The sequence below is a fragment of the Populus alba genome, chromosome 6 (genome assembly GCF_005239225.2).
Source record: "Populus alba chromosome 6, ASM523922v2, whole genome shotgun sequence".
Taxonomy (NCBI): Eukaryota; Viridiplantae; Streptophyta; class Magnoliopsida; order Malpighiales; family Salicaceae; genus Populus; species Populus alba.
Window position 1 is genome coordinate 10,437,158 of NC_133289.1, and position 23,282 is coordinate 10,460,439.

The window sequence follows — 23,282 nt, forward strand, 5'->3', positions numbered from 1 at the left end:
TTATTAAAAATTTTATTTTTTTAAAAGTACAACTATAAAATTACCTGAAACACGAACATAAAATTGAAGTTAAGAAAGTGAACGTCTTATAAACCTCAGCAGATTGCAGGGAAGGACGCCGGATTTAAAGGCAAGAGACAAGACAGAGAGGTAGAGGGATGGCCAAGAGAGAAGAAATTTTTAATCTTTCACACTTTACAGTCCTAACCTAACTTGCAGAAGAAGCCAAAACTAAAGCATTTTCCTTAGCATATTATACTAACAAACAAGGATAACACTAATAACGAAACTACATAAAGATTGGAGGAGTCTAATAAATTTAGAGTGGACAGTCCCTTGCTGGTTTTCCACCACCAGCGTGGTAAAAACACCATCTCCAGCTTTCACACAGTGTTCATTGTCGGGTGGAAAAGCCCTCTCTCTAATCCCAGCATCTGTCACTTTCTGTGTGTTTTTTACACCAGAAGCAAAACTTGAGGAAATCTCATGTGTTTCCCTCTACTTCCTCTTCGGTTACACGGATGTTCTTCCTTTATTTTCAGTATCAGATTGTCTCTCTCTAGTTGGATTTGGAGGATATATTTGGAATATGCTCGTACATGTTAACAATTGCAGCTTTTATTATTAAAAACGTTTAATTATAGTATATGCTATTAAGATGTTTCATATTACCATATATTAAAAACGAAGAAAATCAAAGTATCGTCATTTTATAGCTCCTTGGTTTTAACTCCTGAACAGTTTTGGAATTAGATTTCAAACTGTAGCATGAAAAAAAAAGCAAAAAGCAAAGAGTAGAAGAATGTCTTTGGCCATAAGACTGGAGTACGGGAAGAGAGAGAAAAGAACAGTGAGGATGAAGTAAGAAACATGAGACTTGACTAAAAGGGAGGGTAAAAGGATATATATTAATAAATAAAAAAAAGGGGGAAAATAAAAGAACATAAGCACAAAAGCCAGATAAAGTGCGATAAGAAAGGAGAGAGGAGGAGGTGGGTTTGTTTGTTCAATAAAGCTAGGTAGCTAGCAAGAGAGAATTTTTGCAAATGTCACAAGAGTCTCTAGAGATAAAGACGATAGAGCAATGGAAATGGTCAGAAATGCAAGGCCTTGAACTCGTGTCCGAGCCTCCTCCTGATCCCTCCTCTCAATCCCATCCCTTTAAAACCACACCAACTCGAACATTAAACACAAACTCCACATACCAACAACAAGAAAGTGCAGTTGAGAGAGGAGAAATGGAAAGTACAGAGCCAAAGAAAGATGGGACTTCTAGTAACAGTGGTGGTGGAGGTAATGGAGAGAAGCCGGGTGATGTGGCTGTAGCTGGGTTTGGAGAGCTGTTTAGATTTGCTGATGGGTTAGATTATGTGTTGATGGGAATTGGGTCAATGGGTGCATTTGTACATGGATGTTCTTTACCTCTCTTTCTTCGGTTCTTTGCCGATCTTGTTAACTCTTTTGGTTCTAATGCCAATAACATGGATAAGATGATGCAAGAAGTTTTGAAGGTACTTAAATTAAACAAAAAAAAAATCATAAAAAGAAAAAGAAAGCGGTATCCTTTTTTTTATGTTAACATATTGACAAACAAGAATAATAATGTTACTTTGTGGTTTTGAATTTTGCAGTACGCATTTTACTTTCTTATTGTTGGTGCTGCAATTTGGGCATCATCATGGGCAGGTAGGTTCTGCTGCGGTTTCTTGGTTTGTTTCGATATGCATGCTAATGATAATAATGGAATTGAAAGAAAGCTTAAATTTTGGACACAGAAATATCATGTTGGATGTGGACTGGAGAGAGGCAATCAACAAGGATGAGGATCAAGTACCTAGAAGCGGCATTGAACCAGGACATTCAATACTTCGACACCGAAGTTCGGACATCAGACGTTGTTTTTGCCATCAACACTGATGCAGTGATGGTCCAAGATGCTATCAGTGAGAAGGTAAAAACAGAACAAGAAAAACCCTGTTTCATCATTCCTAATTAGGCCTCTTTTTTACTAAAAATGTCTTCTTCTTTTTGGTTTTTGTGCAGTTGGGTAATTTTATTCACTACATGGCAACATTTGTTTCTGGATTTGTGGTGGGTTTTACTGCTGTGTGGCAATTAGCACTGGTCACTCTGGCAGTGGTTCCACTCATAGCTGTAATTGGAGCCATCCACACCACCACATTAGCCAAGCTCTCTGGCAAAAGCCAAGAAGCTTTATCACAGGCTGGAAACATTGTAGAGCAGGTAACAAAAAATGGCGAGTTTACTTTGAGATTCACTTACTTTCAATTTGTAGAAGATGCGAGCTAAATTCACCTAGTGAGAATCTTTCTCTCTTTTGTATTTGGGCATTTGCTAATTTGAAGCAAAATTGCAGACGATTGTCCAAATCCGGGTTGTTTTGGCATTTGTTGGGGAATCAAGAGCATTACAAGCCTACTCGTCAGCCTTGAAGGTTTCTCAGAGGATTGGTTACAAGAGTGGATTTTCAAAGGGAATGGGATTAGGTGCAACTTACTTTGTTGTTTTCTGTTGCTATGCTCTTCTTCTCTGGTATGGAGGTTATCTTGTTAGACACCATTATACCAACGGAGGTCTAGCCATTGCGACCATGTTTGCTGTTATGATTGGAGGATTGTAAGTGCTTGATTTTACCTCATGTGATCAGGAATCATATTTTGATACGTTTATCAAATCAAATCTTGATTTGGCTAAAATTTTTTTTTATTGGCAGAGGTATAGGACAAGCTATCCCTAGCATGGGTGCATTTGCCAAAGCAAAAGTTGCAGCTGCAAAAATTTTCCGAATAATCGATCATAAGCCGGCTATTGACCGAAACAGTGAATCTGGGCTGGAATTAGAATCAGTTACCGGGCTTGTAGCGCTCAAAAATATAGATTTTGCGTACCCTTCAAGGCCAGATGCTCGAATTCTGAACAATTTTTCGCTTAATGTCCCAGCTGGAAAGACCATAGCTTTGGTTGGCAGCAGTGGCTCTGGTAAAAGTACCGTAGTCTCGCTCATTGAGAGATTCTATGATCCCAACTCAGGTAAATTGTGCCACAGTTTCATTCTTAGTAAACAAAACAAGAGTGGACAACAACTTGTGAAAAATGTCAATGTTTTGGTTGACAGAATTGATGTATAACTGCCAACTGAAGTAAATTTGTTTCTTGAGTTGAACTAGTCCATGTGGATCTGAAAGTTTTAGCACAAGTGTTCTGCCAACTGAAGTAAATTTGTTTCTTGAGTTGAACTAGTCCATGTGGATCTGAAAGTTTTAGCACAAGTGTTCTGTTAATAAAATTTTTTTTTGCAGGACAAGTACTGCTAGATGGGCATGACATTAAGACATTAAAGCTGAGATGGCTGAGACAACAGATAGGGCTAGTTAGCCAAGAGCCTGCCTTGTTTGCAACAACCATCAAGGAAAATATACTATTGGGAAGGCCTGATGCAGATCAAGTTGAAATAGAAGAAGCTGCCAGGGTTGCAAATGCCCATTCCTTCATTATCAAGCTACCCGATGGCTTTGACACTCAGGCAAGTTAGTTTTAAAGATGCAGTAACCTGGGAATACTGGGTACCCTTTTTAAAATTTGGAAGATCTGAATTTAAATCCCTTGAGTAATTTGAATAGAACAGGTAGTTAATTCCTATTAAAAAACATAAGTACACAAGTGAAGAGCTCTCCTATGCAAGGTAAAATATTTTGACTTTGTGGCTGTTGGGGGAGGTGGGGTAGACGTGGTCATTCCATAATGTGAAATGAAATGATAGATCTTGACCAGTTGCCAGTGCGAATCACAGTTAGATTATGTTTTTTTATGCCATATAACTTGCCACCACAATACAGTAAAGTATTCAGAGATTGAATGGTTTATTTGGTCAAAAACTTAACCTAACCTTGTCCATTTTCTTATTAGAAGTCAATGTGAGAATGCGTTGTGGTCAGGGATGCATTTGAAAGAAGTAACATGTTATAGTCAACATTGCATGTGCATGTGTAAGGTTTTATATGTTTATGCAGAAATAAGGACGAAATAAAGCTAGAAAGAGGATATGTCAAGAAGAAGACAATATTTAATGAATGGAGGGCGTGATGTCACCATTAAATATGCCAATCTAATCCCATGGAAAATAAATAATTCTCAAGTTTATATAAAACTCAAAATCATTAGAAGGCCAATAAGGAATCTCTATGATGTTGACATTGGAGGTAGATAATTACTTGAAGACAACAAGTGGGAACGATAAGCTGAAAGAAGAATGCATTAATGTTCATGAAGAAATTCCTCTTTTGGATATTAGTTAATCAGCTAGATTATAAGCTAAATAGTATCTTTCAAGGAAAAACAAAATGAATTAACAATAACATATAACTGGGAAGAAATTCTAAATTTACCATGGACCTAGAGGAAAATTTGAAGAAATAAACTTCAAGAAAATTCTGTTTATGTCTCTGTGTGATAATACAATTAGCCTGAGAAAGTAATCATGTTACGCTTTGACTGGTTGCTGAGTAATTGAAAAGGAATGATGATCAAAATATTTTTCATCAATCCGTACCAATTTTGGAATAAAATTTCTCAGTTTTTGTTTCTTTTTTATACTTATATTGGAAAACGATAAAACTGATGTAGAAATTCAAAAGAGCATATGGCATATGTATAAATGATTTGAAATTGCAGGTGGGTGAGAGAGGACTGCAGCTTTCTGGAGGACAGAAGCAGAGAGTAGCTATAGCAAGGGCTATGCTGAAAAACCCAGCAATTTTGCTCTTAGATGAGGCAACAAGTGCTTTAGATTCCGAGTCAGAAAAGCTAGTGCAAGAAGCCCTCGACAGGTTTATGATTGGCAGGACTACTCTTGTCATTGCCCATCGGCTCTCCACCATACGCAAGGCTGACCTTGTAGCTGTACTCCAGCAGGGTAGTGTTAGTGAAGTAGGAACACATGATGAGCTCATTGCAAAAGGAGAAAATGGTATGTATGCCAAGCTCATCAGAATGCAGGAGGCAGCACATGAAACAGCTCTAAACAATGCCAGAAAGAGTAGTGCAAGGTAGGTTCCATCAACTTTTGTCCCCGATTCCTCTTTAGAATTTTCGCTCCTTTTATTTTGGTATTTCTTTTGCTCCTAAAATGTGAGGATGTTGTTATGGACTAAGCCGTGAGTTTTCCATCTAACGTAGTTCTTTATTACAGGCCTTCTAGTGCAAGGAACTCAGTAAGCTCACCAATAATTGCCCGTAATTCATCATATGGCCGATCACCATACTCACGCAGGCTATCTGACTTTTCTACCTCTGATTTTAGTCTCTCCCTTGATGCCCCATTCCCCAATTACCGACTTGAAAAACTTGCTTTCAAGGAGCAAGCTAGTTCCTTTTGGCGCCTTGCAAAGATGAATTCTCCTGAATGGGTCTATGCCTTGGTTGGTTCTATTGGGTCTGTTATTTGTGGTTCCCTTAGCGCCTTTTTTGCATATGTTCTTAGTGCTGTACTTAGCGTCTACTATAATCCAGACCATGCTTATATGAGCAGAGAAATTGCAAAATACTGCTATTTGCTAATCGGGCTCTCATCAGCTGCACTGATATTCAATACACTACAGCATTCCTTCTGGGATATTGTGGGAGAAAACCTTACAAAACGAGTGAGGGAGAAAATGCTGACTGCAGTGCTAAAAAATGAAATGGCATGGTTTGACCAGGAGGAAAATGAGAGTGCTAGGATTGCAGCAAGATTGGCTCTTGATGCAAACAATGTCAGATCAGCCATTGGGGACAGAATTTCAGTGATTGTACAGAATACAGCACTCATGCTAGTTGCTTGCACTGCAGGGTTTGTTTTGCAGTGGCGCCTTGCCCTTGTTCTCATTGCTGTCTTCCCTTTGGTTGTTGCAGCCACTGTTCTACAGGTTTGTTTCTCTGACCAGTTCCTGAGTAATTCACTTGTAATCTGGTTATAGGGAAGCTACTGTAAACAGCAAACTGGTCACTCAATCGTGGCTTTTGCAACAATACTGAAAGAATTATGTAGGAGGAACGTGATAAGTTATGGCAAGGGAAATGCTACTCATATTTAATCATTTTGTGATCCATCTGAAGAGTACCATACATTCACAGACAAATCCAAATGTTTTTATGATGTTTCATGCAGTAAAAGTAGTTGCCATTTTCTGTAAAAACCAGATGTGATATGAAATTTTCAGCTCTTTTGTTAGGTATGAAAATAAATTCAACTTAATGAACTTTTTTTGGTCTGCCTCTGATTGTTAACAGAAAATGTTCATGAATGGTTTCTCGGGAGACCTAGAAGCTGCCCATTCCAAGGCCACACAACTGGCAGGAGAGGCCATAGCCAATATGAGGACTGTTGCTGCCTTCAATTCTGAGGCAAAAATAGTGGGTCTTTTCTCTACCAATCTCGAAACTCCTTTACGGAGATGCTTTTGGAAGGGACAGATTGCAGGAAGTGGATTTGGGATTGCACAGTTTTCTCTTTATGCTTCTTATGCTCTGGGTCTTTGGTATGCATCCTGGCTTGTGAAGCATGGAATCTCCAATTTCTCAAACACAATCCGAGTTTTTATGGTCCTCATGGTCTCTGCCAATGGTGCAGCTGAAACATTAACCTTGGCTCCTGACTTCATTAAGGGTGGTCGAGCCATGCGCTCAGTCTTTGACCTGCTTGACCGCAAAACTGAAATTGAACCTGATGATCCTGATGCCACCCCAGTTCCTGATCGTCTTCGTGGAGAAGTTGAGCTAAAGCATGTAGACTTTTCTTATCCCACTCGCCCTGACATTCCAGTTTTCCGCGACCTCAATCTTCGTGCACGAGCTGGCAAAATTCTTGCCCTTGTGGGTCCTAGTGGATGTGGTAAGAGCTCTGTCATTGCTCTCATACAGAGGTTCTATGAGCCATCATCTGGGCGGGTGATGATTGATGGAAAGGACATTAGGAAATACAATCTCAAGTCCCTGAGAAAGCACATTGCAATAGTCCCCCAGGAGCCATGCCTCTTTGGCACTACCATTTATGAAAATATTGCATACGGGAATGAGTTGGCAACAGAGGCTGAAATAATTGAAGCCGCTACTTTGGCCAATGCCCATAAGTTCGTATCTGCATTACCAGAGGGGTACAAAACATTTGTAGGGGAGAGGGGAGTTCAGTTATCCGGTGGACAGAAGCAGAGAATTGCCATTGCTCGAGCTTTAATAAGGAAGGCTGGGCTTATGCTACTCGATGAGGCAACAAGTGCACTAGATGCTGAGTCTGAGAGGTCTGTCCAGGAAGCCCTGGATCGTGCCTGCTCAGGAAAGACCACAATTGTTGTTGCACACCGGCTATCAACCATAAGAAATGCTCATGTCATTGCTGTAATTGATGATGGTAAAGTAGCAGAGCAAGGATCCCACTCGCATCTATTGAAAAATTATCCTGATGGGAGCTATGCCCGCATGATACAGTTACAAAGGTTCACACACAGCGAAGTCATTGGAATGACATCAGGTTCAAGTTCCTCAACTAGACCTAAAGATGATGACGAGAGGGAAGGCTAGTATTGATTAAATGAAAACACCAGTAAGAGGAGTATATCCCATGCATCCCCTAGTGATTTTCTGGGTTTTTTTGTTTCGATGTTAATGCTATGGTATAGTAGTATAGTATGTTTATTATCTTCTTTTTTTCTTACCACAAATTTTATAATCTTATGAATCTTTCCGAGTAAATGATAGTGATGAATACTTCCACGAGATTGAAATTCATGGAACCATCCCTTGTGCATGTGGTTTGTCGCACCAGCTTTCACAAAAAGATGCCCATTGTTGGAAAATAATTGAGAGAAAGGTGTCAAGGCATTCCCTGCATTTTTTTTTGTACGATTTGGAAATGTGCTCCCATCACAAAAAGTGTCTGCTTTCAAATGTCAATCAATTCATGCAAGGAATCCTGATCATATTTGCAACAATGATCAAGGGTTTGTGCAATTAGGCTACAAGGGCTATCATGCATGCCATGATTCCATTACTTTCCGACTTACTATGGATGTAGACCTGAATACTAATGACGTGTTGGACAATTATGCATCACAATCCAAACTTTGAGGCGATCAGATTCCTGGCGATTCGAAATCATCCAATCTTGAGCTTAATAGGATGCGTATCCATTTATGATTTGGTTTGTGGGGAAGGAAATTATTGAGTGTCAAAGTTCACATGGTGGTTGGGTGCACATGTGTGTCATTTGAGTTTTCAAGGACAAGATAGCTCCATGCGAAACAAGGACAAGTACTACCCCAAAGAGGGGACCTCGTTGAAATCAATAGCCACGCTCCTTCGACCATTAGTAGAAGCTGCTGGTGGTGGTGGTGGACAAGCGTGAGACAAAAGTTTAGGATATGGCATTTTGAAAATGACAGCAAGGGAGATGATAAGAGAGTTAGATCATGGCCTCATGGGATGCTCTGTCCTTGCGTTCTTTGCGCGGGCCATGCCCGATCTCTTTCCATTAAAGAAATACAAGGATGTTAGCGTGCACAGATGGGCTTTAATGGCGCTCTTGTTTTCGAGTGCTCGAGAGCATTATGCTTTTGGAGGGACACTGGATGATGACTCTGTTGATAAGTAGCGACTTCAACAGCTGTTTCTTGTCTGAATTGGAAGCTGCAAATACTTGAAAACAATGGGAGAGACAAGAGTACCAGGAAGAAATGATAGTGATCTTCACGTTTCTGCAACAATGTACTGCTCATAAAGAGGTCAAAATGTTTTGGCATTCAGGAATCAGGTGATACCTATGGTTACAGCATGCGCTGGTCTCTGAAAAGATGTTTTTTTTTTTTTATACTGGTAAGTCTCCGTTGGTCTTACAATTATTACTAACTGCAAAGGTCTTCTAACTGTGACAGTGGAGGCAGCTGACACACTCAGCCCACCTCGCATTTGAATACAAAAGCAACCCGCCAAGAGCCACAACCAGAATGCCAGTATATATGATAAGGAGAAAGGGCCAGAACAAATAGATATACGATAAGAAGGGCCCAAAATTTAAATCCCAAAACCAAGACAGAAAGACGAAGAAAAAAAAACAAAACTACTGTAATCAAAACTTTTGATTATATACTGGCATTCTGGGAGCATGCTTGCTAATAAAAATGAGGGGTCTGTCATATCTTCAGGGACAAACCCCTATCTTATATCTTAAGCTACTGTTTCTACTTCACAAACATGAACAGGAACCAATCATCAACCATACTGGGACCTTCCACCTTTCCCAGACAAAAAAATTCAAGCAAGCTAATTATTGATTGAAAGAAAATGAAACAAACCCAAACAACAGAAGATATTCATGTAGTTTCATGCAATTGCGAGAGGTTTGCTGTCAAACTATAAACTCAAGGGCTAATACCTAATCTGCTACATAGCATATAGATGCCGTTTAATTTTCTTGCTCACCTTACAAAACGTACTGCGAAATTATAAAAGCTGCAATTCTCCAATAACATTCTCTGATCCTGAGAATGCTCTAGATCCGTTTCCTGTTTCTCATGTTCCACCATTTTTTTTTTAAAAAAAAAGAAAATCCTAAAACTAGAGTTGGACATATGGATAGGGCAGACGTGCAGCTTGATAATCAGAGAAGGGTCTGCACTTTTTAAAATTTCACTTGCTTCTTCTGCCTTTTCTAATGGGGAAAGACTCAATGAAACAAGATTTCCCATTTCACTTGAATCTCTTGCGATCTCTTGTTTTAATGATAAATCATCAAGGCAATTAAAGGACGTCTCATAATCCCCATTGGTAAATACATAAATCACTCTAATGGATTCAAATAAATGGTACCCGGCACAGCCACAAAATGTCGCACAACAGGTATTTTCAGACCTGGAGATGAATGGAAAAAATATTTCCACTGATGCAGTTAATACTGTTTGTTTGAAAATTCAATGGTGAAAAAATTTCTCATCACTTTTTTTTTTATATATAGAATTCCCTGTAAAGTTGTGATCACATGACCAATCAATATGCCCGGATGTAAAATCCACATAACATCAATTGGCCAAGGTATCAGGCCTTCCCTTCCGATATAAGGTTTCAAGATTAAATCCCGATTCTCCCTAAACTATCAAACTATCAGATATATATATAATAGCAGAGCAGACCCTGAAGAAAGCTAGTCGCCATTACTTTTGCAGCAATACAGGGAAATACCACTGCAGAGACCTTTGTTACAAAACAAAATAACCTCCAGCTAAAGAAGGCCTGTTTGAATGTACTTGTCATCTAAACTAGTGTATCAGCAAAGAAACCAAAAACAGGATGCTCACATGGACATAAGCTTAAGACCATTATCCGGGGCACCCATTCCAGCAGCTAACTCAGCATCGAGTTGAGTATGCGGTGCAGGTCCCATCATTTGCTTCACACTGCATTCAGCAAAATCAATATCAAACTAAGTACCATGTCCTCTATTTTTAAGATATGCATGGACAAGCATTAGGTTTAGTAGTTAAAATTAGCAGGTGAAAAAGGTCTTGGACTCAATTCAACATTGTGGGGAATGAAAATCAGATATTTGGATTGTGGTAAAACAATGGACTTGACCAGCTGAGTTGTGCAGATAAATTAAGTAGAGCAGTCTCGGTTTCAACCAACTACTAACTGGGAGAAAAACATGGTCTAGTTAACCAGGATATGAAGATTAAAGCATGCATAATAAGCACCCAATGGGAAAAATTAATCCAATCCTTTATGTGGCTAGTATTGATTAAGAAAGCTCTATTGACTCATGCGCCCAATGACCGCAGAAGATTACTAGATCCTCAAATTAGACCATTTAGGGATTTGCCCTGCGTTAGCATTAACAAACTTGAAAAGCATAACACAGTAGCTTTCTAATTTTAATAGCAAAAAGGACAAACAACAACAACAAAATTAGAGAAACAGGGGAAAACTGACCGCTTCTTGTGACGTTTGGTCTTGAAGTGCTCATCCCTCACAGTCACATTAGCAAAGTAGCGGCTGCCCCAAATTAATTGATAAAAGGTGAGGAAAAAATAAAAACCCAAACTGAATTTGCAATATAAATAAATAAAATTACATACTCGCAGTGGAGACAGTAATATTGGCCCATGCCAGGTAAATCCTCGTCGAGAGGCAAAGTTGACTTCATCACTCCATCAGGTTTTTGCAGCTCCTCATATACCGCATCGTCGGGTGAATCAAAATTATCAAGTCAAGGAAAAAGTAGACATACAAAATTACATATACAAAAAACCTTAAGAACAGTGATTAATAATCAGAAAGAGGATATCTTTGAGGAGGAATTTGGAGCGACGAGCCGTCTTGTGAGAGAATCTTCTCTTCTTCACCTTCCTGCTTGGACATTTGCCTCCCATTTTATTAGGGTTTTGATTTCTCAGGGAACAGAATTGAATTGCTCTAGCTTTTCCTTTTTTTCTTTATAGCGAACACTGCAACCGACGTCGTTTTTGTCGGTTTATATATATAAAGGCTAAAAGCTAAAAGAGATCGGATTTTACTGTGGACTTACATTTAAGTGATTTTCTTTCTTTCCTTTGTTTTAAGACCCGGTTCAGGTTCAAGACTTGAATTAAGTTTTGATTAAATTAGTTAGGTTAATTTTTTTAAAAAAAAATTAAAATAATATTTTTTTAATAAAAAATAAAAATCAATAAATTTATAACCATATTAATCAATTCGGGTCATATTCAAGTTTTTTATTTTTCTATTTTTTTTTTAACTCAATCCAATTCTAGACTCAGATTGGCCGGATCTCGGGATAAATTTCAAAACTATGATTTTGAGGGGCATGAAGGTTTTTTTTCATTAAATTCATTAGTTATTATTAAATAGGCTTTTTGTATTTTTATTATACAGTATAATTACTTTGTGAAAAAAAAATATTAAGCTTTAGTCAAAGAACATTTTAATCTTTCATTTAATTTTAAAATAATTAAATTACTTCATTGCTATTGGAATTTAAAAAGCTTTGGCTTTGATTTAAGGATTCTTTTATCTTTCACTTCTGTTTTTTTTTTTAGTTATTGGATGTCATTAAAGATAGCATAGTAATTTTGTAAATAAGTAAAAAAAAAGAAGAAGAAGAGAAAGCGCATAAACATTGTTTGCCAAGTTCAAGAGATTTGCGTGTATCATAGTTTGATAGCCAAAACCTTGCTTCCATGACGGCATCAAAAAAGTCTTAATGTTCCCTCCAAGTAACAATTGATGTGTTGGTGCGTGTGGTTTTTTTTTTTTTTTTTCTCTTTTTTTTACTTGATTTTCATGTTGGCTTTTTTTAAAAAATCAAATTAGTCCCTAAGATTTGCTATCCTTAAGATTCTCATCCTTATTCAATTTTATTTTATTTAGAATAATTTATGAAATTAAAGATTTTTCTCAATTCCATCCCCAATAGATTTGAAAAAAGGTTTTGAAATCAATTTGTTTTTTTTAAGGCATTTGAAAAAAAACAAGAACAATTGATTTTAAACTAGCAACCTAAACTTGAAGAGAAAACAAATTGATTATACATTGAAGATTAGATTTTGATTTTTGTGAGGTTTTGTGTTCATAAAGAAGAAAAAATAAATCAATTTGATTTTGAAATCGATTTGGGATTTTTTTTTTTTTTTTTTGTGAAGAGTAAATTCTGGTTTTTATGATACATTATATATAAGGATAAATTTATTCTTTTTATCCAAATTTAAAAATTGAATTAACTCAAAATGGTAATGTTTTTGAAAAAATAAAGGTAAATCACTATAGGGTTATTGTAATTTTCCATTTTCGTAACTCTAACAGCAAGTGGCTCATTCGGGAATAACCCTCCCATAGCGTGTTTATTAGCGCCCTTGAATTGAAAGGTCCATTGTAACCAAAAAAAAAAAAACCAACTTTAATGACAGTACTGTCCATGTTTATTAGCAATGCAACTCTTTCGCTAAATTTTGAAAAACATTTTGTTTTAAATTAGATTTTTTTATTATATATATATATATATATATATTTTAATATTCTTTTAAATAAAAAAAATATTTTAAAAAACAATATTTAACATTTACCTAAACAGGGAGAAAGTTACGAAAGGGAAGAAAGCAGGGAGTAAGATAAGCGACCGCCACAAACAGAACATGGCAAGCTTAAACTGTGGCTGTCCACTCAAAAATGTCTGAAGCTGAGAGAACAAATAAACAATGCGCTAGCCTCTAGAACCACTGCAAACATGAGATTTTAGGGTTTGCGTTTCTACCACGGATAAAAACAGAAGAAAAGAGATCACTTTCTTGCTCCATTGAATATGAACCATTGTTTTTTTTTTTTTTTTGTCATTGAATTAAATAAAATGAAAAGAACTGGATGACAGATTGATAGTAACAGGTAAGAAATAAATGCAATGCAACACATAAGGAAACATCAAATTCTTGAAGATTGAATTAATTCATTCTATCATTCTGAGTAAGGCTGGATAATCCTATGTAGCCTAATACAATCTAAACTTAATTTTTGCTACGATGGGAAAAAATAACTGGAAAAAAAAATGGTTAAACAGTTACAGAAGCGAATAATGGATCTAAAGCTGAGAACCAGATAGAACCAAGTGTTTCCATGGAAGTCTCAAAGCATATGGGCCGATCTGCTTGTCATCTCAGTTCCTCCTAACAAGGGCAAACTGTGAACGGGGATAATTATAGGGAGGCACCATCTACAGCAAACTACTTTACACAATATACAGACACAGCTGACATGATTGCCCATGGTTCAGATGATCGTGCATGACTCAATGCTCATTCTTAACACGTGCTTTTATGATTCCAGGAAGAGGGGGCGAAGTAGGATGCCTAACTGGGGTGTTTGTACTTGGGGAAGCAAGGATTTGTGGTTGATACATGCTGGACATGCTAGAACCTTCACCTCCATCAGCAGGTGGATTGGGTGCCATATCATCGCTCTGGGGTCTCTCACAAAATTTCATTGCCTTGAGAACGTAATTGTCATCATGGAGCTCGAAAGGAGTGCTGCAAATAGAGTAAAAAAAAAAATGAGTTACCAATGGCAGAACTCTAAATTTTTACTTGTGGGGAAAAGGTGAAAACCATGGTCCAAAAGTGCTCAGTTGCAAATTGAAAGTGGCATTTATTTTTAAGCATGGATAATGAAACACTTATCCAGAGCCCCTCCACATCTCTTATATATAATTTGATGCCTTCTTTGCAGATTTCAAATCCAGTCTGCCACAATGCTGTACTTCGACTAAATTATTCCAAAGTCATACGGTGTAGCAAACTCAACACTCTCATTATGTCATGCCAAAGCAGATATTAAGTGTATGCGAGTTACTAGCTTTATGAATGAGAAAGTAGAGGAGCTGACGGGTATTCTTACCTATTAAAATCAAAGTGAACCAGCTGCATATCTTCTGATATCTCCACTTCAACAGTTGCATGAGGGCGTGTCTACGGGTCCCAATTGCCAAAAAAGAAAAGGTAAGGCATTAAAAAAAAACAAAACAAACATGACTTCATATTCAGAAGTGAAAATAACATGATATAGCAATTTCTATGGTCTATTCATTTACAATTCAAGTACATATTTCCAACCATAAGCATACTTCCAGATAATATTTCCAACTAAGAAAAATGCTATAGAACTGTTTATTCTATGCTGACTACAATTTTCAATGGTTCAACTGCAGCTCAAGCTCATCTCAGAGCCTGCTTGGTCAGCTTGCCTTAAAAACTCAAATTATGACTTTCAGCCACATTAGGTAAATATAGCTCCTACTTACAGATATTATATTTTTTAGTAAACTTAGTTGTGAACTTGTGTACATAAGCAGATAATTATTGTTTTTACTCGTGAGGTTAATTGTAACAATAAGATCTCTCTTTTTTCTTTTTTAGCTACCAAACAAAATTTCTCTATTGCTTGAAACTCTAGTTCACCACATTCATCCAGCTATTAATGCAGAACAAGAAAAGACTTGAGACCATACCCTAAAATCTACTAGGGAATCTTCAAAGCAACAAGATAAAGGAAAGGAGCTAGAAGGTGATGGGACATGAATTTTCAAGTGCTCAATAACAATTCTGAACCATCAAAGCAATGACTATCTGTCGTTAGGCTTTGCTTTTCTTAAATTTCTTAAGCAAAACGTGTAATTTACACCACAAAATGTGCATGCACTAACACATGCTCTACCTCAAAAAAGTTCCATCACCAACTATTTGCAGCTACCCAGTAAAAATGGATCATTTTCTACACCTTCTCTCCACCTGAGACTAGAGTTACAGCACAAATCTTCATAATTGTTCCATACTCTAAAACCTTTAAATGCCAGTTATTCATTGATTGCAGAGGTTACCTCCCTCTTCCTATTCAATGTGGGAGTGGCATTTCGCAATCTTCTCAACATACAAATTGAAAGTCTCTTCCTCCCACCATCCTCCTCCACATCCAGTCAGTTACTACTATATTCAGAGTGGATTTTTCAAATAATTATAGCATGTTTGTATGTGTGTGCTCTTATGACATGCAAGCATGCAAATAAATACCCTGCCTCCATCAAGCCTAGTCTGATCTATTTGCAACCACCTAAAAGTAAATGCCAATTTAACCCTATATAGCTTATATCCAGCTACAGAAAACTTGTGTTCACTCATTATCCCAACCTATCCTATCTATCAGATCTGTATGCATATGAAACACAAGAAAATGAAGGGATACACAAGAAATAGAAGGTAAGCACAAGTGCAGCAACAAATGCATTCTCCAACTCAAAAATGCCTCTCATCTATAGATCTCCCAAACAAGGGTGCAAAAACAGGAACCTATTGATCTCACAAATGAATACTGAATACACAAAGTAAACTAGATAATGTACTTTTGATTGATGAGTGGATTTGTAAAACATGGGAAATTTTGGAAATATGACTTATGTTGTCCATAATATCCTATGAATTCATTATCACACCAATGAATCAGGACATTAAATACTTGGTTGCAAGACTAAAGATCAAGGATCTTTTCATAACACCATTTTGCATGGCAGAGACGTAGAAAGTATCAGTTAGGGAAGTACATTTTTGTTTTCCAGGTGAAAATAAAAGCATGTTGGGGTTCGTGCCAATAGACACACCTAATAATCAAAATTTTGGCTAAATGATGAAGGCAAACAATTGCTAAGTGCTGTGTCTGCTGACTGCAATATGCAATGCATAAACTAAAATTCTTAAGTGAAACAAAGCAGCTGGTGACTGCAGTGCAAACAAATCAGATTAACAGAATAACAGCTGAAAAAGAAACCATTCTACGGATTTGACAAACTCATCAAAAGTAAATGTTAATAAATCCTTTAACTAAGAAATCCAAAAAACTATTGCTTAATAATGGTCTCACCAAACTAGAGAATTCTGAGAATCCTACAGCAATTCAGCACAGGGCACCTGCTCTAAAACCATGAAGCTACATCCTTTTGGTTGCAAGTCCAAGACTTTTAAAATTAAACTAGTTTATGGCCATACATGCAAAATAAATTGAGGAAAAGTTTTACCTGCACCAGAATAAAAGGCAACGACACACCACCACTAGGAGCATTTCCTGAGCTGTACAGTTGTTCATTTCGCTGTATCAGGTTCTGAAGACCTACAAACTTGATTGGACAAGATAACAAGTGAGTAACAAGGGCCAATGAGTTACATCTATAGGAAACATGAAACTTCCTAAGTGCATGTATAGCTTCAAATTCAAACCATAAGAGTGTCTAAATAGCCATTCTCACTTGTTCCTCCAGTTCTTGCAAATAGGCAGCTTTCTTTTCGATCCTATTTCTCAATCCAAGACGCTCAACCTGGTCATATTCAAGTTGGAAAAGATTATGTTAGATCACAAAAGTCAAAAGTCATTTCTCTTAATACACAAGGCAAGCACATACCTTCAATTCTTCAATATCACTTAGGCTTGTTCGGGGAAGACCTTTCCACTGTATTTCCTTTTTATCCTTAGATATAATATCTAATGCCATGAGTACATTCAGAGCATCATATACCCTCCGCCGTATGTTTTTCTCGTCATATTGTTGCTGCAAAATGAAATTAATAAGATAAAAGAAAATGGATCCACAGGGTCAAGTTTAAGTTTGCCTTTAAGATAAAAGATAAATACAAAAAAAAAAAAAGACTAATTTCAGTTGACAAAATAGATAACCTGATCTGGGGTAGAAACACTATTGCTAGGGTCGGCAAACTCTGCGACAAGTTCATCTGCTACCTGAGAATTACTTCAAACTCTCAGAAATAGGTACAGAAAATTATGATAATTATATAAATATAAATACGAAGACAAGAAAATGCATTAATTCTGGTACACAAAGCATTAGAACTTAAAGATGTCCCAGAAAATTTAATGAGGCAAGCAAATGAAATCAAAGGAGATAAAAACAAATTCCTAATCATAAAAATGTTTGCTTGTTCACGCAACAGATCACCTAGAAAGCATTCAACTGTTGCATAAAGATCTGCAAGAATAGTGCCAAGATATAACTGTTCCTGACTGTGATCATCTGGAAGGTCAATTCATTACCATCCAATTTTGTCTACATGGAAGATTATCAAAACATTTTAACAGCTTAAAGGTATGAAATTCAACATGGAAGTGAAAACGAGAAACAATCTTTCAGTGTCTCCAGATATTCCTTTATGGCCTGCTAAATTGAAACGCAAACCCATCTATCTTCCCATCCCTCCTATCAACAACCAAAGAAAAGTGGTGGAGTGCCTAGCCGCCCCCAAAAACTATGCAATCATCAACCCCTGAAATGGTGTTTGATATAGATTGCTGTGTATTGCCAACAAATCTGACAAAAAAAATATACTTATCTCTGCTACATCTTGTTCAATAGACCAAGCGAACCTTATAAGCAATTGATTACTATTCAATGCCAATACCATTAAGTATCAATTGAGTAGTTTAAATATTTATCCTCAGTCAAGAATCAAGCAAGGCCTGATCTGACAGCTCCAATACAAGACAAATATGTTTCTGGGGATCTGAAATCAATGAGCTGAGACCCTACCACCATCTAGTGGTATTGCCTCTGATTTTAAAACCTAAGCTCCCAACTAACCTCGACAAAGAGATGCCTTTACCTGATAACCATAAAAGGACGCATGAAAGCACCAGAGTATCTAGAGAAGGCAACATACTAAAGCTTCAATAGAACAGCATTTAGGATAATGCGGAAGCACCACAATATTTCAAATGATATCTAGCTAATGCTATTAAATGGTAAGAATAACCTCTGGACGGTAGCTTTCATATAAATATATCAGGCATTCAGTAACCATAGTTAAGAATGACGAAGTTCTCATCCCATTTTATATGCTAAGAACAACCTACTTCTGTGCCACTGGGAACCGGGCAGCATATGCATGCTAATCATTTCTCGCAATACTATAAGAAGAACAATCGCCAACACCATGTGAAACATTTTCACAGCTTGATGTAAGGGAATTAACAGTGCTACAAGTAAGTCATCTGTATATAAGAATAAGCAAAAAAAAAAAACAAAAGAAACAGACCTCGTTGTAAGTAGTTGTTCCTTTGGATTCCACCTTTTCACAAACTGGACACAAGTGAAACAGTATAGAACCATGAAGTCAGTCAGGTAGAGAAAAATTGTGTATCGCTAGGAAAACAAGAGTAGACAAGTACTACTTTGCAAATGATTTCTCACGAGGGGAAAAGAGATGAATGAGATACCTTTGATGCTAAATTGACGAAGTCCTCTACCACTCTTATCAGCTCCAACAGCCCGTTGACCTCTCTTTTTCTTCTTATTACTGTTCATGAACAAACGAACTTCAATAAACTCAATGATGGACGATTAAAAAACATCCAAGCATGTTAGCTAGCTAGCTACCAACTCAAATTCACATCACGATTCGAGACTATCCTAAATTGAGGCACAAAATTAATTATGCAATGGCATACAATAGCAACAACAAATACCAAATTCACAACATCTCACATAATAAGAATTCCAACAGGATACATGAACCCTCAAGCGAAAAACCCCTCTTGTGAATTTATATCTCCATGAATGAATGAAACATCAGCATGATTAATCAAACAGAATGAATAGTAATAAGGAGGAGGAGACTGACGCGGCGGCATCTTGAGTGGCGGCATCATCGGCGTGAATGTCGAGATGGTTCAACCTTAAGAAAGTGCTGTCACTAGCGGGAGTGGCCATGGCATGCTCGCTCCTGCTGGATGGAGACCCCACGCTGCCGCTAGTTGACACCGATTGGCCAGACACCCAGGAGCCCGTGGTGGCTCCTCCTCCTCCTCCTCCTCTTCTAGAGGCCGACGAAGGGTGCCTGTCTCCATCTTCCAGGTGGGCCCCACCAGCGACCATTAAGATATAAAAGATGGGAAATTATACCGAATTAATAAACGAAAAGGAAAAGGGAGAGTGACGGGAACGGTCAGTTATACAAGAGAAGAGGAGTGGCGGTTTGGGTTAGGTTGATGATAAAGCAACAGAAGAGAGACGCGTGTTGTTTGGATTTGATCTTAGAGAGATAGGAGGGCGGAAGGCAAGGCAGGGATGGTTTTTTATTTAAAGAGTAGACGGGGAAATCTTGAGGGGTTTTTTTTTTTTCTTTTTTCTTTTTCTTTTTTCTTTTTAAGGGAGGGAGGGAAAATTAGAATGTGCGTTTTGGTGGCTGTATGTATCTGACCGGTGAGTCTTAAAATATGTAGGTGTTTGGATATTAATTAGGGCCAATAAAATATGAGTAAAATCCAACTAATTTTGTTCAGCAACCAACCACTTCTCCCCATCATGGCTTGCTAGTCAAATACTATTGACTTCCAAGTCTCCTGTATACACATTTGGGTTCAAATTTCAGCAGCACATCCAAAGTCTTTGAATCTCCAAATTTAGCTCGTCAGGAAATATGGCATCAAACAAACATATCATAAAAAAAATTAAAAAAAAAAATTGACATGATCAGATCACTAATCTATATAGTGTAATTAGAAAAAGTAATGATTGATTTGATTTAGGGTATGCAGTCCAAACAAAAATTGATCCAAAAAAAATTATGTATTTTAAATTGTTTTGATTTAAGATATAAAAATAATTATTAAAAATATAAAAATATTATTTTAATATATTTTTAAATAAAAAATACTTTAAAAAATAGTAATTATCACACTCTCAAATACTACACCAAAACAAATATCATATTCTCAAATACTCGTCAAAAAACAATTATAAATGGTTATTTATTGGCATGGCTTGGATCATCAGAACCAGTTCTCCACGATGTAGAGTCAACCGTGCCAGATCCGTGGAAAGTGGCACCTTCATTGAAAAACAGATGGACGCAGGCAGGCAAGTAAACCTCCTCCTCTTAAATTTCATGGCACCTTCGTTGGAAAGTAGATGTTGCTTGAATCAAAAACCATCTAGCTAGGGATTGGACTTCCGGCTTTCGCCTAATCACATGTTCTGCACCAAAACTTTTGCCACTGCTACAATTAATTAATAATATATTTATCACTTTGCTTTACCAGTGCATGAGTAGAGGGAGGGAGGGAGAAAAGGACCCAGTGTGGTCTCGTTGGAGGAGAGGAATACATTATATTATATGAATACATTATTTATATATACATAGCCCTTGCCACATGCCAAACAGCCCCTAAAAAAAATAAGTGTTGTGTTGACCAAGTCCACACACATCACATGTCCAGACCAGACTTTCTCTTCTTTTTTAATCGTTGCTGAAGGCATGGTGAAGGCATCAAAGTGAGAACAGGATCGACCATGGTACGCAGTTGAACGTTTGGATCCATGATTTCTTAGATTTATAAATTATATTTTATGATTTTATTTAATATTTTAAATAATAAAGTTTGAGATGATTTTTTGACATGATATCAGAGCCTTTATAACTAAGTAATCAGGAATTCAAATCTCAATATCCTTATTTATTTGATAAAAATCAAAATATAAGATAATGCAGGCATGTGCAAGTTTTAAGTTCACAGAACTTTCACTTGAGAAGGTGTGTTAGAGAATAATATAAATCATATCTTAAAATATCACTTGACAGCTTAAGTTTTGGGGTTGAGATGATTTTTTAAAAATGTGATAGTGATTGCTAAGTCTATGAGGTATTTGAAAATAGTAGTGGTTACTTTTCAAAATGTGTTTTACTTGAAAATATATAAAAATAATATTTTTTATTTTGTATATCAGCACAACAAAACGATACTAAAAACAATTAATTTGAAGAAAAAAAAAATAAAAATATTTTTTTCAGAAATATTCTTAAAACATAAAAATAAACAAATTCCATGTTTTTGAAGCACGCAACAAATAAAGAAAAAAAGGAAAGGAAAGGGGCGTTTAGTTTTGGATCTTAAATATTGATTATGAATTGTTCATATAAAGACAGAAGAAGATCATGATCCCATTCAAGCAATTCGATCGTCTAGTAGGAAGCTTCAGCTTCACGAAAAGAGAAAAGTACAAAAGGGTACTCCTCCTTTTCAAAGTTGGTGCCTTTTTCTTTCTTTCTTTTTTCACCCCCTCGAGAAACCATAATTGAAAGTAGGACATGAGGATTTTAATTTAATTATTCAATTTTTTATAATAAGTTGATTGAGAGCATGGTAGTAATTGATTCTTAAAATAATTTTTTTTTATTTTTAATATCAAAAATAATCTAAAAATATTTTTAAAAAAAATTAAACAAAAACACATGAATTTCATCTACTTTTATTTGAACCGCACTCCCTTAGCAAGATCCAAAGAGGAAATCTAGGCTTGGCACGTGAATCAAGAGTTCACCTTCAACCTTTTTTTAAAACCATAAAATGTTGGAGATGGGATCCACCTTAATGTTTGTATCCCATGCTAGCATCAATTGCAGCTAGCTATAGCTATGAGTGTTAAAGCATTGGGTTTTAACTTGTTTTAAATTAATTATTTTAATATTTTTAAATTATTTTGATATGTTGATATTAAAAATAAATTATTATTTTAATATTTTTTAAATAAAAAAATTTTAAAAAATAACAATTAAAACACTAATAAATACTCTAGGAATAGAGGTGAAAAAAGAAAAGAAGAAGGTGCCCATGGAACGGAGCATTATTAAGCATGCTCTGCTGTTCACAGGTCTAGTCTTGTCTTGTAAGCCCCACAATCTCGTCGTCAAAATCTGGTACGGTAAAGAGATGACAATGCAATGATGGAAACTATTATAATATACACCTGCCATATTATATGGTTAAACATATAGCACAGTTTTTCAAATTCACTCTGTGGCCCCACTTGAGAGCCAGCTGACCCACCACTCGATCCTGGTCTGATGTAAAGAAAATAATTAACGGGAGTTCACTCTGATTAGTACGGTTAACTCGGAAAGTTAATTCATTACTAAATTAATATTTAATTTGATTTTCTGAAAAAAATAAATATATATGATACAATGTTGTTTTAATTTTTAAAAATAAAAAATAATGTCATTTTAATTAACTTAAATTAACCTATCCAAACCGTGACTCAAACCTTGGATGGAATGGTATAGAAATCAAGGGTTTGTTCATTAATAGAATTTTTTTTTTTTTTTTACCTTTTTTAGTTTTAGATTTTTATTTTACAATAAGAAATTGAATATATTTTTTTATTTTGTTTTGTTTTATTCAAGTTAAAGATTATTATAAGAAATCAATTGTTAACTCCAAAAATAGATTCATAATAAAAATAAATTTCTGCACTAATTAAATATGAAAATGTAAGAAAATTAATATTTTATATTGTTAAAAAGGTGCTCTTAGACAAAACAAACGAATTTATTATCCATGTTTTTTTATTTATTTAGAAAACAATAGAAACTTGGAAGGAAAACTATATAAAACCTCTAAAATATGTTTTTCAAACTCATTATAAATTTAAAAAACTGAAAAACCAGTTTAAATTTTTTTGGATATAGAAATATTATATTTGAACAGAGGTTTGTTATTTTATTTTTTGATTTTATTTTTCTAAAGAATTGAAGTATTATTTTGTTTTTAAACAACCTCCATCAAATTTTATTAATGAAAATAGAATTACAAAATAAAAAGGCAAAACATAACGGAGGAGGATCATCAACCAATATAGTTTTAATTAAAGCATGTTTGGAAGTATAGTTATAGTTATTCTTTTAAATATTTTTTATTTGGAA

At 36.1% G+C, this 23,282-nt stretch overlaps 3 protein-coding genes across 3 annotated transcripts; 1 reads left to right on the forward strand and 2 right to left on the reverse strand.

Moving 5' to 3' along the window:
* The first annotated feature begins 758 nt into the window (after positions 1 to 758).
* LOC118048331 (ABC transporter B family member 1) lies at positions 759 to 7,770 on the forward strand. Its single transcript, XM_035057948.2, has 10 exons — positions 759 to 1,511; positions 1,632 to 1,686; positions 1,776 to 1,951; positions 2,044 to 2,244; positions 2,378 to 2,637; positions 2,735 to 3,051; positions 3,321 to 3,544; positions 4,693 to 5,066; positions 5,210 to 5,924; positions 6,289 to 7,770. The coding sequence occupies exons 1-10, from the start codon at positions 1,047 to 1,049 to the stop codon at positions 7,573 to 7,575; spliced, it is 4,074 nt and encodes a 1,357-aa protein (XP_034913839.1). The 5' UTR covers positions 759 to 1,046; the 3' UTR covers positions 7,576 to 7,770.
* Positions 7,771 to 10,180: 2,410 nt separating this feature from the next.
* Positions 10,181 to 11,491, reverse strand: LOC118048332 (uncharacterized). Its single transcript, XM_035057949.2, has 4 exons — positions 11,330 to 11,491; positions 11,121 to 11,232; positions 10,975 to 11,037; positions 10,181 to 10,442 (listed from the first exon to the last, which is right to left on the reverse strand). Exons 1-4 carry the CDS (start codon positions 11,412 to 11,414, stop codon positions 10,340 to 10,342), a joined length of 363 nt encoding a protein of 120 aa, XP_034913840.1. The 5' UTR covers positions 11,415 to 11,491; the 3' UTR covers positions 10,181 to 10,339.
* Positions 11,492 to 13,445: 1,954 nt separating this feature from the next.
* Positions 13,446 to 19,788, reverse strand: LOC118048330 (transcription factor-like protein DPB). Its single transcript, XM_035057947.2, has 9 exons — positions 19,203 to 19,788; positions 18,799 to 18,878; positions 18,618 to 18,661; positions 17,245 to 17,307; positions 16,973 to 17,119; positions 16,820 to 16,888; positions 16,592 to 16,690; positions 14,425 to 14,495; positions 13,446 to 14,057 (listed from the first exon to the last, which is right to left on the reverse strand). The coding sequence occupies exons 1-9, from the start codon at positions 19,454 to 19,456 to the stop codon at positions 13,820 to 13,822; spliced, it is 1,065 nt and encodes a 354-aa protein (XP_034913838.1). The 5' UTR covers positions 19,457 to 19,788; the 3' UTR covers positions 13,446 to 13,819.
* Between the last annotated feature and the right edge of the window lie 3,494 nt (positions 19,789 to 23,282).